Raw genomic sequence first — 15445 nt, forward strand, 5'->3', positions numbered from 1 at the left:
TCCATGGCCCTCCCAAGAATAGTGGGTGGAGAAGATGGATGGATGTTTAAAGTAAAGAAAAAAAGTATTGATGTGTTCTGTACATGGATACTTAGTGATCCCATAAATATAACTATTTAATAACAGCAACCAATTCACTAATGAATCTGTATAGCAATCATTGTTTACTCATATAAACATTTTATAATGTCTACTGGAATTAATGTTAATCTTTTAATTTCTTAAATGTCACTTACCGCTTCCCACATGCAATTGTTTTAAATCTAAATTTCATCTGACCTAGTAAAATCTTGTGTTCTTTAAAACTGAACCATTACAAGTTTCTCTGTGCTTCTGTAAACAGTTTCATTGTATTCTTCAAAAATGTTTTGGTCTTTCATTCTAGCTATAGCAAGTATATGTCAGAGGATTCTGTCCGTACTACTTTTCATGCAAAGAACTTCAGAGAAGTTGTTTGCTCTACACACTTCTGTTAATGCTATTACTATTTATACTTTCATGCCTGGTATTCATGGTTTATACTCTTGTTGCATTGAATTGTTAGAAAATCTAGTCTGGCATCATTTCTTAAACTCTTTTTGTTATAAGGTGAAGGTGGTTTTTGTAAAAACTTCAATAAATGCTAATGAGTATTTTGACTGCAGCCAAAGGTTAACCTCTGAGCATGTCAAATCATTAAATGACGATTTGCTTACTGACTGATATATTGGGTCATCCCATAAATAATGCAGTTTTTTTCAATTGCTTGAACTAAAAGTTGGTGGGGTACAGGATAAGCTACCTGCATCAACTTACTATAAAAGCGGGTAGTAATTTTACCTTGTACTTATTCTTAGTGCAAGTTTTGAAGAGTGCAGTTCAATTTTAACAGTTATTTTTTCAAAGCTATAATGAAAGTGACAAAGGAGCATATTTGGCATATTTTGCTTTATGAGTTCAATAAAGGCAACAAACAACGTAACAGAAAGCTTACGGCCATATCTCGCTGAGAGCACCGGTTCTCGTCCGATCACTGAAGTTAAGCAACGTTGAGCCTAGTGAGTACTTAGATGGGTGACCGCTTGGGAAAACCTAGGTGCTGTAAGCAAAAAAAAAAAAAAAAAAAAAAAAAAAAAGGCGGCGAGCTGGCAGAAACGTTAGCACGCTGGGCGAAATGCTTAGCGGTATTTCGTCTGCCGTTACGTTCTTAGTTCAAATTCCGCTGGGGTCGACTTTGCGTTTCATCCTTTCGGGGTCGATAAATTAAGTACCAGTTACGCGCTGGGGTCAATGTAATCGACTTAATCCCTTTGTCTGTCCTTGTTTGTCCCCTCTATGTTTAGCCCCTTGTGGGCAATAAAAATTTTTTTTTAAATAAAATAAGAAAGTGTGAGGAATATTAATGCAGTATATGGGGACCAGATGATAAGCGTAAGTCAGTGTCAACAGTGGTTCCAGAAATTCCGAGCTGGAAACAACAGCCTAGAAGACAAGCCTTGTCTTGGAAGATCTATAGAGCTTGATGAGGACGTCCTGCAAACCCTGGTTGAACAAAATTCTATTGTAACTGTTGAGGAACTAACAGGAAACCTACATGCTATCGGAAAAAAACAGCAAATTGGATCAATAGGTTTCTCACAAACTTCTCTAGTCTAATCGTGCACAGAGAGTGAATGTGTGCTCTTCTTTGCTGTCATTTTTCATGAATACACCTTTTTGGACTGAATAATGACTGGTGACAAGAAATGGGTTCTCTATAAAAATATCAAGTGCCAAAGACAATGAGTAGGGAAAGGAGAAACACCAGCATCCCAGGCTAAAGAAGGTCATCACCCACGTAAGGTGTTATCTGTTTGGTGGGATGTGAATGGTTTAGTCCACTTTGAACTTTTAAACCCAAGCCAAATGATAACAAAGGAGATCTACTGCGAGCAGCTTTAGTGGCTTCAGTCAGCACTAGAAGAAAAATGACCATCTTTCAAGACGAACCATGTTCATCCATCAGGATAATGCTTGGCTACATACAGCAAGGATGGCATTCCAAAGACTGGAGCAGTTTGAATGGGAAACGATGCCCTACCCACCATATTTGCTGGACATTGCCTCATCTAATTATCATTTATGCTGCAGTCTTTGAAATCATTTGGCTGGAAAAAATATGAATTCTGTGGACGAAGTCAGAACAGCATTGGAGGAACATTTTTTATCATGGACAAGTGAATTTTGAAAGATGGGCCTTTGCAAGTCTACCAGATAGATGGAAGAGCATTGTAGAAAATGAAGGAGACTATATCTTAGATTAAATAAGAATTTTGTTTAACTTAACTTTGAGTGGCTGAGTTCCTTTCGAGTGTTGAGCCTCACAGAGGCAATGACCGAGACCTTTGGCATTATATTATGCTTGAGAAGACCCATCAAGCTGAACAAAATCAGAGTCATGGCAGATACCGGTGTCATGCAAATTGGCACATAAAAGCACCCCAGTGTCACACAAATGGCACCTGTGCTGGTGGCATGTAAAAGCACCCATTACACTTTTGGAGTGGTTGGCGTTAGGAAGGGCATCCAGCCATAGAAATCCATGCCAAATCAGACTGGAGTCTGGTGCAGCCTTCCACCTTGCCTGCCCAGTCAAACCATCCAAGTCATCCTGGCATAGAGAAGGGATGTTAAATGATGAGGGTGTTGGTGATGGTGGCAGCAACGACGACGATAAAGAAGAAGGAAAGAAGTATAAAAAACTTTATTATTTATGAGATGACCTAATATTTTAGATGATGTTAATCAAAATATGTCATCCAGTTTCACCCCTTTGATATCAAGCTGCATGTGGACTGTACCTTGTTCTCTGATATAAACTTACTGTTTTAAACTGATCTAAACTTCCCATTAAAATTTTGAGTTAATACTGACAAGTTTATTTATTCTTCATTCTTTTTGAAATTGAAACAAAGGCAATGTATTTTAACAGAAAGATGATAATGAAAGGTTAACACCACTACTGGGTGCTTGCAAGCTTTCAGATCAGCTCTTACTTTGGTTCTTTCCCTACCCATGTTTTTGTTGTTGATATTCAAGCTAGGAATTAGCTGCATCCATCTTACCAGTTTTGGAAGACCCGCAAAGGTCATGGATACTGCCTCTTCTGACTAGCTTATTAACAAAAATATCAAAGTAGCTTGCAGAGAATGTTTCTTCAAGTATCAAATGAGGTTAGACATTTGAACTTGTAGTTCATTAAATACATTTCTAAATGGCGAAAGAGAATAATGTGTGACACTGCAGTAGTTGTGTAATTAGATTTATTCTAAATTCATATCTACTGCAATGTCACACATTCTCTTGTGCCTTTTGAGGTAAACTCCTGTACTCCCTCCCTCTCTTTCCTTAAAACACACACACACACACACACACACGGTTTCACACCCATTTTCCATATTAGCATTAGGTGAATGATTTTTTGATTGTTTTTACAGCTGGGTGATGGCCTTCATACTGCTAACAATTTGACTGTGAAATAGTGAGTGGAGAACTTGTTTTCTAAATCAGGCAAACTAGAGCAACATGAGGTATGTTGCTATGCTTAGGGGCACAATATAATAACAGTTGATGCTGCAGAACTGTGATGAAAGGTATTCCTGTTGTGACTTTCCCACTCTTTCTCAGGCAGTTTGCCTTGAGGACGGCATTAGCTATTGTGTCTTTCCTCTTTTAAGTTAGTATGATATGATGGAAATTTGTCTGCTGCTTCTAGCAGGTCTGGTAACTGCATAGAAGCTCATTGGCTCATATAGTAAAGCATCACGTTCAGATCAGGTAACAATTGTCAGTTGTCCAACACCTTTACTTCACAGCCATTTGTCCCCTTTATTTGTATTTACTTCTGTACAATCCAAATAAAAGTAGTTTTTACTACACTGAAGCTGAATGAGACCTCACATTGAAATGATAATTCCCAAATAGCCACACCATGACTCATATGTGTGTATAAAATTAGAAATCAGGAACTGTACTTTGTCTTTGTAGAGCATACCAAGGCTGCAATACAGTTAACCAAAAGACTCTCTGGAAAGTCGTAAAGAAAATCTGACTATTGTATTAAATAGTCAGATTTTCTTTACTACTTTCCAGAGAGCTAATGTGACTATTTTTCCTTATAATGTACCAAACAGTATCTTGGCTCCTGTATTGTTTGCTCTTTATTTCTCATCTATGGTTGACTGTGCTTTCGGACATTTGGACAAAGAAGTAAGATTTGTTTTTTTTTTTGTATGAGTGAAGGATTGTTTAATAACCTGGAGATTAAAAGCAAATATACTGAACAGTGCAAAACTTTTGTTCAAAATGTCTTTTGCTGATAATGAAGCAACACTTGTGGCTGATTTCTTTGATTATACTCAATCAGTTATGGAGCGTTTCTTACATACTTTGGTCTTGCAATAATCTCATTGAAAATGGAAGTAATTCACCAACTTACTTCAACTGTAAGCCAAAAATAGGAAGTATAATCCAGTCAGATTTTCCAAGCAAATCATATGCATATGGAGGACCTTCTCTGTTTGGTTTGTTTAGAATTAGTTCAAAAGCGTCTCTGGATGATGATTGTTAATAGATTATTCAAGGAAACTGCCTCCTTTGATAAACTGAAGCATCATATCTGGAATGAAAGTGGTTACACTTTGAAAACAAAACTTGGACTTGCTATAGATCTCACATAGAACAATTAGTTACTTTGCATTAATGTTGCCTTTGTAGCATCTGTGAGTGTATGTGGAAGGATAGAGTTCATAATGTCAATCTTTTCAAGAAATGTTGTATATCAAGTATTGAAGCTTTTCTTATTCAGACTCAACATAGTCATGTAGTTCAGATGGACGAGGAACATATACCCAAGGTTGTCTTATACATCTAATTTCATGATGGCACACAGAATGTTTCGAGATATCACTTAGAATACAAAAATACACTGAGATTGAATTTAACTATTTCAAATAAACTCATAACAGCCTTTGAAAGAACAACACAAGGTCACAAATTATGGGGAAAACTATGTTATAATATCATGAGAGAGTTCGAGTCAACAGGGTCAGATGAGATAACAATAAACAGGGAAAAATGAAAATATGTACCCAACATGTTACCAGTTTGCTTCATTACCTCCTCCAAGGAAGGAGGCTATGTTTTCATTGGCGTTGGTTTGTCCGTCTGTGTGCAAAATAACTCAACAAGTTGTGAACAGTATTTGATGAAACTTGCAGAAAAAGTTGGTAATGACATAAGGAACAGATGATGACATTTTGGTAGTGATCTGGGAATTTTTATGGATTCTTGAAGGATTTTTCATTTGTTATATTTACTTTACATGAAGTATTACAATGTTAGGTTCTTTGATTATTTCCCTTGAAAACACATTTTTCCATGTATCCTATGGTGGCGTTGCTGTTTAGAGATAGTGTTGATGATGACGATGGTTGAGATAAGTATGGGAGGAGGATAAAATAGTATCGGTGGTTATAATGGCGACAGGAGCAGTGTGATGTGTGATGTTGAGGTGATGGTGGTAATAGTGGTGTTGATGATAGTGTTAGTTGTGTGATGGTGGTATTGTGGTGGTTATACTGGTTGTGGTGGTGAAAGTGAGTGTCAAGGTAGCCGTCATGATAACATTGATAGCGGTGTATGTGGCTGAAGTGGAAGCAATGATGATGTTAGTGGCTGTGAACTGCTTCAGATGATTCTCATTTTTAAAGGGTTTTTTTTTCTTAAAATCATATGGCCGTGTTATTTTTTTTTTACTCCCACCAAGGAGGTCATGTTTTTGCCGGCGTTGGTTTGGGAAATTGGTCGATTTTCAGCATGCGTGTATATGGGTGGAAATGAGCTGCTTGGCGGAGGTGTGCACTCTCCGAGTGCTTTTCTAGTTTTTCTTGTTTGCACTGTGATTTGTGCAGACTGTAGTTTCACTGGCTTTATATCTCACTGTAAACACAAGCACTACATATTTGCATGAGCAGTTGACTGTTATATGAAGAAAAATATATTCATTAGTTACTAAATATAAATAATAAAGATAGGAGAGTATAGTGGTTCACTTGAAGCATTGTGTATCGATCAATCCCTAGGGATATCTGAAGAAGGAATTGTTATATTGCGAAATATTATATCAGACTATGGATGATTAAATTACACCAGTTATTATAGTCCTTTGTTGTTATTATAGTGCATTGTTGTACCATTCAAAACACATTATTACTATTTATTATTATTGTTTACAAATAATAAAGAAATAGTGCTGGAGTTTAATAATTAGTGAATTAGTGAACCTGTGACCATACCAATATACAATATTATTTCAATATTTAATTTTTGTTAAATTAGCTTATACATAAATAAAATAAGAATAAAGTCCGTTTTACGTATGTTTAATTTTCTTTCTTTCTTTTAGGTGGCCGAAATAAGCAAGGTGGCCCAATTTTGACATTCCCTTCACACACTCATCCTGAAAGATTAAAATATGAAGATTTACGACGACTCATGACCTATCTTGCCAGTGTGCCAAGGTAAGTAATTATAAATTATTGTTATGATTACTTGACTCCTGTTTGCTTTTTTTGTGTGTCTGATTTTGACAAAATGTTTTTAGCGCACTCTCTAAAGTGGTTGGCATTAGGAAGAACATCCAGCTATAGAATAATCATCATCATCATCGTTTAATGTCCGCTTTCCATGTTGGCATGGGTTAGACGGTTTGACTGAGGGCTGGCAAGCCAAAAGGCTGCTCCAGGCTCGAATCTGATCTGGCAAAGTTTCTACAGTTGGATGCCCTTCATAACACCAACCACTCTGAGAGTGTTGTGGGTGCCACCGGCACACAAGCCAGTCAGGCAGTACTGGCATCAAACATGCTTGAATGAAGCTTTTTACATGCCACCGAGAATCAGTCAGGTGGCACTGGCAACAACCATGCTTGAATGGCGCTTTTTACGTGCCACCAGCACAGGTGCTCATCAGGTGGTACTGTCATCAGCCATGACAATGACGTCACTTGACTCAACAGGTCTTCGCAAACGCAGTTTATTGCCCAATAATTGAAGAGAACTCTTAAATGAGCTGGTTATGCTGCACCGGCATAGGCCATGATTATGGTCTCACTTGGCTTGCTAGGTCTTCTCAAGCACAGCATATCTCCAAAGTCTCGGTCACTTGTCATTGCCTCCGTCACGCCTAACATTCGAAGGTCATGCTTCACTACCTCATCCCAAGTCTTCCTCGGTCTACCTCTTCCACAGGTTCCCTCAACTGCTAGTGTGATTCTTTTTCACACAGCTGTCCTCATCCCTACGCAACACATGACCATACCAGCACAGTTGTCTTTCTTGTACACCACATCTGATGCTTCTTATGTCCAACTTCTCTCCCAGGGCACTTAAACTCTGTCGTGTATGCACACTGACATTACACATCCAGTGGAGCATACCAGCTTCATTCCTTGCAAGCTTACGCTTGTCCTCAGCAGTTACGGCCCATGTTTCACTGCCATGTAGCATGGCTGTTCGCACACATACAGTCTACTCTGAGCGAGGGGCCCTTTGTCACCAACAGAGGTAGGAGCTCTCTGAACTTTGCTCAGGCTATTCTTATTCTAGCAGCTACACTCTCAGAGCATCCATGCCCACTACTGACTTGGTCACTTAGGTAATGGAAGTTATCAACTATTTCTAGTTTTTTCCCCTGGCATGTGACGGAAGCTGTTTTCTGCACATTTTCAGTGTTTATTGCCCCTGAGCATTTGCCACACACAAAAACTATCTTCTCAGTTAGCCTTCCTTTGATATTGCTGCACCTCTTATGTGTCCATAGCTTACACTAGGTATATCTTATGGAGTTTCTACCTACGCCTTTTCTACAGATCGAGCAGGGCCATATACCTGAAGGGATTTGTGATTTGTCTGCCTTCCTACTTATTAAGACTTTGGCTTTTGCTAGATTGACTCTAAGGCCCTTCGATTCTAGACCTTGCTTCCACACCTGAAACTTCTCTAGTTCAGATAGTGACTCAACTATTAGAGCAAGGTCATCAGCATAGAGGAACTCCCAGGGGCATCCTGTCTTGAATTCCTCTTATTGCATAGAGGATTATGATGAATACGAGGGGGCTGAGGACTGATCCTTGGTGGACCCCTACCTGGAATTCTTCACTATACTTGTTGCCAACCCCCACCTTACTGACAGCTTCCCTGTACGTGGCTTGCACATCTCTCACTAACCATTCATCTATCCCTAGTTTCCTCATTGACCACCAGATAAGAGATCAAAGGCTTTCTCCATGTCAATGAAAGCCAGGTACAAAGGTTTACCTTTGGCTAAGTATTTCTCCTGCAACAGTCTTACCAGAAATATAGCATCAGTGGTGCTTTTTCTTGGCACAAATCCAAACGGCATTTCATCTAAACTAACTCTCTCCCTAATTAGTTGGGCTATGACCCTCTCTGTGACTTTCATTACCTGATCCAACAACTTGATACCTCTGTAATTATTCACAACTAATGCATCACCATTACATTTGTAGCAGTTGACTATGGTGCTGCTACACCAATCATTGGTATGACTCCTTCATGTATCACCTGGTTGACTATATGGGTGACTAGACGATAGCTGACACCACCCGATATTTTAGGCATTTTTAGGAAACAGACGTTAATGCTTGATGCAGTCCTTGGACCTGTTACATCATCAAGCTGTCCAGTCCATGCTAGCATGGAAAATAGGCATTAAAAGATGATGATGATGATTAGATGAGGAAACAAGACCTTTAGGTGATGACTGCCTCCATTCTGAAGGTAGCCTGGCTGGAAATTGGTGGCTTTGGAACAGATTCTCAAATGAAATTTTGGGTTTACTGGGAACAGGATACCATCTGTGAAATGGGGAAGATACAAGGTAGAGGATTATGTACCACCTGAATAAGGCACTCATAAGATATTATTCAGTACTTGGAATGTGGTTGGGCTGTTAAGTTTCATAATGACTTCAGTCGAATTACTAACACTTGGTAGTTTATACCTAGGAGCAGTAGTAACAGTGTTTCACTGCATTCACCATTTATTGGTGTTCCCCTCTCTTGGTGGAGGACAACATTGCAACCCTCCAGCTCATGGATCTATTTAGGTAGTCATTACTGATGAGGGTTTTGCTAGGTCAGAGTGCAAATCCTACCTCAACTCCTTTTAGTTACTTAGAAAAATGTCAGAAAAATAAATATCAGCAATTATTATCAAATATTCTTTACTTATACTGATGATGTTGAAAAAATAATTGGGTTTCTTCCTTAGATATTTGTGTTATTAAAAAAGATGTTTTAGATATTTTAACCTTTTTGATACCACCCCTGGTTCTATTATATGAACTTTCTTATTTTAAAGCAATCTAAACTAAAACCTTCCATTGAAATTTCATATAAATTCATGTTCCAAACAGCAAAGTTATTTTATGAAACACTTCCTCATTTTCAAAATCAACTGAAACAAAGGTAGTGTATTTTAACAGAAATACGGTAACAAATAGGTTAAGTCCATTAATAGTAATTATGGTGAAACAAACATCTGACTGTACCATTAGGATGCTATCTCCATTAGCTGAAGGGGTAAATAGTTGGTGATGCAGTGTGTCAATTGCAAAGACACTTAACACTCAGTGTCTCAATCTGCCTAGCAGTAAATGGTTACTATGCTGTGATCAGTTCATACCCCTCCCCACATCATCCAACATTAAATAGATAATTACAATGAGGAAGTATCTGTTAAGTAAAGCGTACTTTATAATTTTTTTCAAGTGTTTTGTTAGTTTCCTAAACCTGTCTGTGATTGGTTGGTGTTCTGCCCTAGGAAGCACATCTCTCTACCATTTAATTCCCTTTAAACATCTCTAGTTGACCACTTAACTAGTGACACCACTTGGCAACAGAAAACTATAAATGAACTCTGTGCAAGCTGTTTATCTAAAATAGTCTTGTTTGCAAGTAAGTTACAACACTATGAGGATGTTTAGACCAGTGCTTCTCAATCTTTTTGATTTCATGGCTCATAGGAGATCAAATAAAAAACATTACTGGTACACTTCACATGGACAAATGCTATAAAATTAAAGTTAAAAACATAGAAAGCTGTTACCTTGTTTCATTTATAATTTTTGTGTGAAGTGTGGACATGGTTGTATGGTTACAAAGTTTGCTTTGCAGCAATGTGGTTCTGGGTTTATCTAGTGTTTTCACAGCTGCTGCCTAATGAGTTTTGTCTGCTGCTGTTACAGTTTTGGGTTTTTGAACACACTGCATCCATAAGGGATTGTATCCTCAGATGAATACCACAATCAAATTGCCTTTCATGATGCATCTATATTAAGTATGATACACAGATGACTGTTTTGGTCTGATACTGCTTCTGTTTTATATAGTAAATTATAAGTATGTTTTGCAAAGCATTTAAGCATAAGTGTGTATTTTCTAAAACCATACATTATATTTTTAAAAACCTGTAGCACATCTAGATAATCGTATTACATATCTTTTAAGAATAATCTGTTTAGAGTGTCATTAAAGACCAACTCTTGATTTCACCATTTCTAAAATGTTTTGGTCAAATATATATGGTTTTCTACAAGCACCAAAACTGACAGGAAGTATGAAAGCAAATATCCTCTGAAAGTATGGTATTCTCACATTAGAGTCTCTATGTCATCACTCAACCTGCTAGAAATATTCAAATCTACCTCAAATAATACCCTTGTCTCTAAAACCAAAGGTAGACACATTGCATAATGTAGTTCTATTTGTATACTGTGTCTGCCTAAAGAGTAGATGGTTTTGACCAGAATACATAAACACCATCCGCTAGGGAGCTACTAGAAATAGTAGATCAGGTTTCCTTAAATGAAACCTTTCATTTCTTAAAAAAAGAAAGAGATGTTAGATGATAATAATGATAAAGTTGTGTATATTTTTTAACATACTTTTGTACACTAGAACATGAAAGGCATTTATTGTGGGATTCTGTCTTGGAAAAAAATCTCTATAAACTTTGTGTATAAAAACATTTCAAACCAAGCTCCAAGTGATGTCAGTGTTTCATAGTGTTTCAGCATGATTTTGCCTTTTCAGTGGTAGATATCTCCTTAGGCATTTGAAGCTAAGTTGGAACTTTAGTTTGATCCTCACTACTTTGTGTGCTTATACTAAAATATTTCCAGTCTGGCAAACCTCAGCAGACACTTGCAAATATTTTGTTTGCTCTTTCTATATAAGAATAGAAGTTCTAGCTTGCTTCCAAATGATTGATGCAATATCTATCACTGAAGAGGCGAACTCATTCCAAAACACTGTATCTGATAGTCCACTTGGAGCTGGGCTCAATGTGTTTTTATACACAAAGTCTAGAAAGAGAAATTTTCCTCCTTGACAAAATCTCAAAACAAAGGTCTTTCGAGATCTAGTGTAGAAGTGGTGTGTAAAAAATAAATGCACACAATCAAGTGAAATTGAATCGTGGCCAATGACCCGGCAAGTAAAACGAGATTACAATCATGGCCTATACCAGTGTTGCATAACCAGCCCATTTAAAAGCATCCTTGAATCACTGGGTGATACACTGCACTTGAGAAGACCTATTGAGTCAAGTAAAATCAATCAAAAATCGAAATCAAAATGGAAATTGTAGTTGTGGCTGATGCCAGTGTCGCCTAACTAGCACCTGTGCTGGTGGAACATAATAAGCACCATTCAAGCATGGGTCGATGCCAGTGCCACATGTCTGGCTCCCTGAGTCAGTAACATGTAAAAAAACACCAACCGAATATGGCCGATGTCATTTTCCCCTGACTGGCTCCTGTGCCAGTGGCACATAAAAAGCACCATGTGATCGTGCTCGATGCCAGTGCTGCCTCATTGGCTCCTGTGCCAGTGGCATGTAAAAAGCACCCACTGCACTCTCAGAGTAGTTGGCATTAGGAAAGGCATCCAGCCATAGAAACCTTGCCAGATCAGATTAATGCCTGGTGCAGCCTACTGGCTTTCCAGTCCGTAGTCAAACTGGCCAACCTATGCCAGTATGGAAAACAGACGTTAAATGATGATGATGATAATCTTTATTTTGGTCCCTGTAGCTTTGTGTGTTTATACTAAATTAGATAATGCTGTACTTAGGACACAGTCTAAACAAATGAAATAAAGTTGTGATGTTCATTGTTGAAATCTCTGATATTCTTTGGCTTCATTAGGTATAAGCTGAGGTTAAACATCATCACTAACCACTATAATTAAAACCACAGGTGACTATTGATGCCAAAAATGTATGCAATTGTTTGTTAAAGTTAAATGCTTCAACTTGATTGATTATCATTTCACTATTGGGTTATTGATGTAAGGAACATCAGAGCCTAATATGTATTGGTATGGTTTAATATAACTTAATTTGTGGTGTTTAGAATTTGCAGAATTGCTAGGAACATTACTAGAATTCATCATTCAAACTATCTTCCTGTGAAATATCTGTTCATGAATCTGAACAGATTGAAGAAATTGGAGCTGCTTTATGCCTTCCTATATTTTATGAATCCCCAAATTGATGTGTGAGCTGAGTATGTGTAATAGAATCTATTTGATGAAAGGCATCTCTGTGTGGACTTGGCTATGGTTAGGCAGATTTATGACGAAAGATGTTTCAGCTGTGATTATTCCGTCTTTTTGTATATTTAGAACTGTGTTGTTTATGTTATTTAATGTATCCTTCCTTTTGAAAGACAGTAGGATGTGATATACAGGAATTTATACTGCTATTTCTGCAGGTGAAAAGTGGTAAAAATAGGACATATGAATCTTAAAAGGAAACAAAACACATGTGGGCAAGTGTGTGTGTGTGTGTGTGTGTGTGCGTGTGCGTGTGTGCGTGCGCATGCGTACATGTTTCAGAGAGAGTGAGAGATCCAAGGCCAAGAAAGCTGGCTCCTGTCTGTAGTGATGTTAATATTTTAAGGTGGTGAAGGTTAGTTAATAGAGGTAACATATGGACAGGAAGGAAATTCTAGAGAGGATTGCAGTTTTCACAGGAAGGATTTTCTATGTTGTTTATCTGCTAAATGAGCAGTGGGGTGGGGATGAGGGTGGGCTAAATAATGTGGTGTGTGGGTTCATATGTATTATGTCACTCCTGAAATATATCTAATTTTGAAGTGTTGCAGTTCATCTCCACCACAGTTAAATGTTAATTTTAGATCTTAATTACTCTGTATTTAAAAATTTTTCATAACATTCTGACATTGATTTTATCAATTAAAAAGTATTTATAATTTCTAACCTCTCTCTCTAAAGTTTTGATTTCAAAATTATGTATTTATTTGGTCTTAGAATTTATTTTGGCGTTAGGAAGGGCATCCAGCTGTAGAAACTCTGCCAAATCAGACTGGAGCCTGGTGTTGCCATCCGGTTTCACCAGTCCTCAGTCAAATCGTCCAACCCATGCTAGCATGGAAAGCGGACGTTAAACGATGATGATGATGATGATGATGAATGTCAATCAAATAGTAATTGAATCTCTTGATGCCAGCAGTCTGCCTGGTTGAGAAGTTTTTTTTTCAACCACTTTGCAGTCAGTTGATTAGATGAAGGAAGAGCATTTAATAATGAAAGCAATTGCTCTTCATTGTCATTTGATTTGATAGAAATAGCTAAATATCCCTCAAATCTCACATCACAACCATAACCCTTCAGCATTCAGATTACTCTGACAAATGTATTCTTTTTTATTCATGTTGGTTTGAATTAATCATGGATTATCTTGTAACCTGTGACGATGTGATTGTTTATTTTTAGAATGACATTGTCGGGTAGATGTGAGAGGCCAGATCTAGCTGGTTTGAACATAAAACATGTAGAAAATTTGGGCTGGATATGGCAGGATCCATTATTGACCAGTGTAGTTGTATATATGCAGGATCCAAGAAAACAACAGGGTACTTCTGGTCAGTTACAGTTGATCTAAGACTAAACTACTGAGTTTTTATTTTATCAACCCCAGAAAGATGAAAGGTAGCTCAGAAAATAAACATTCATAACTATATCATCATCATCATTTAGCATCTGTTTTTATGCTGGCATGGGTTAGACATTTGACTGGGACTGGTAAGCTAGACAGCTGTACTAGGCTCCAGTCTGATTTGGCCTAGTTTCTATGGCTGGATACCCTTACTAATGCCAACCACTCCAAGAGTGTAGTGGGTGCCTTTTATATGTCACCGGCACTGGCCATGACTAGTCTCACTTGGCTGGATGCGTCTTCTCAAGCACATCAAATCACCAAAGGTCTTGATCACTTGTCATCACCTCCGTGAGACTCAACATCTGAAGGTCATGCTTCACCACCTCATCCCATGTCTTCCTGAGTCTACCTCTTCCACAGGTTCCTTCTGCAGTTAGAGATTGACACAGAGAAATTTTGTTTTATAATTAGTTCTCTATTGTTTCTGTTTTATCTTCTACTTGATTAGGTATAAAAAAAATGTAAATAATGGAGGCAAATTAGACTTAATTAAAATCCAATGAAATATTTCTAATACATTGTTTTTGTTCAAAAAATAGCGAAGACTAACTACTATTAGAAACTATTTTTTAAAAGCAGTAATGATTGCATGTTTGAATTATTTAAGTATTTTTATGAATTATTATGAAAATCCTATTTTCTTCTAGTGATGATGTCCGAGAGCAAGGATTTACCATCATTCTTGATATGAGAGGTTCCACATGGCAAACAGTAAAACCTATACTTAAAGCCTTGCAGGTGAGTTGTGAAAATATTTAGAACGTATTTCTTTCAATCTCTGTTACAATGAAAGTCTAGTTTGCAAGACTAAATTACTTACCTCATTTGAGTATGTGCAGCCAAAGCTTTAACTCTTTCAGTACTAGCATAGCTAAGACTGCCCCCCACCCCCGTCCCATATCATACACTGGCAACCCCCTCCGCCAATGCCTGTAACAAACTATTTTTGTTTAAAGTGAATCTTGATGAAAACCTTGTTATTTACATGAATGGCTACACCTTATTCCAGTAGATAAATGTTCTATTGTAATTTTATATAAGAACCTTTTGTTGAATTATACTCCAAACATCTGCTTTATATAATGTTTGCAGTTATTTTGTTACCATCTCCACCTCCTCCATTCTTGATTATATGGGAATTAATTGAAGCATATGAACAGTCTATTCTTGTTAGAAATATGGTCACAAAGGGTTGAAAGACATCTGACTGACTTAAGAATGGATATAACTTATTGTAGCTATTGTACTTTTCCAGCAGGCTTTTTGTGACCTTACTAGTGGTGTAGATAATTGCAATAACGAATAGTAGTGGTATTGTAGTTATTTGAAATACTGATCTTATAAATTATTGATTACTTTAGAATGTTTTTCAAGAAATA

General features: G+C 37.4%; 1 protein-coding gene and 1 non-coding gene across 22 annotated transcripts in view; both read left to right on the forward strand.

The window, feature by feature from the left end:
- The window catches only part of LOC106875262 (kalirin), a 549719-nt gene that overhangs the window by 128357 nt on the left and 405917 nt on the right, over nt 1-15445 (forward strand). For all 21 annotated transcript variants that reach the window (XM_052965684.2, XM_052965690.2, XM_052965687.2 and 18 more), the window contains 2 exons: nt 6425-6539; nt 14714-14804. In XM_052965684.2, the coding sequence (XP_052821644.1) occupies nt 6425-6539; nt 14714-14804 (206 nt within the window). The remainder of the gene's footprint in view (nt 1-6424; nt 6540-14713; nt 14805-15445) is intronic.
- On the forward strand, nt 968-1087 carry LOC149137281 (5S ribosomal RNA). Its single transcript, XR_016240881.1, has one exon. It is a non-coding gene; the product is annotated as a 5S ribosomal RNA (ribosomal RNA).

Source organism: Octopus bimaculoides, chromosome 2 (assembly GCF_046866305.1).
Source record: "Octopus bimaculoides isolate indiv1 chromosome 2, ASM4686630v1, whole genome shotgun sequence".
Taxonomy (NCBI): Eukaryota; Metazoa; Mollusca; class Cephalopoda; order Octopoda; family Octopodidae; genus Octopus; species Octopus bimaculoides.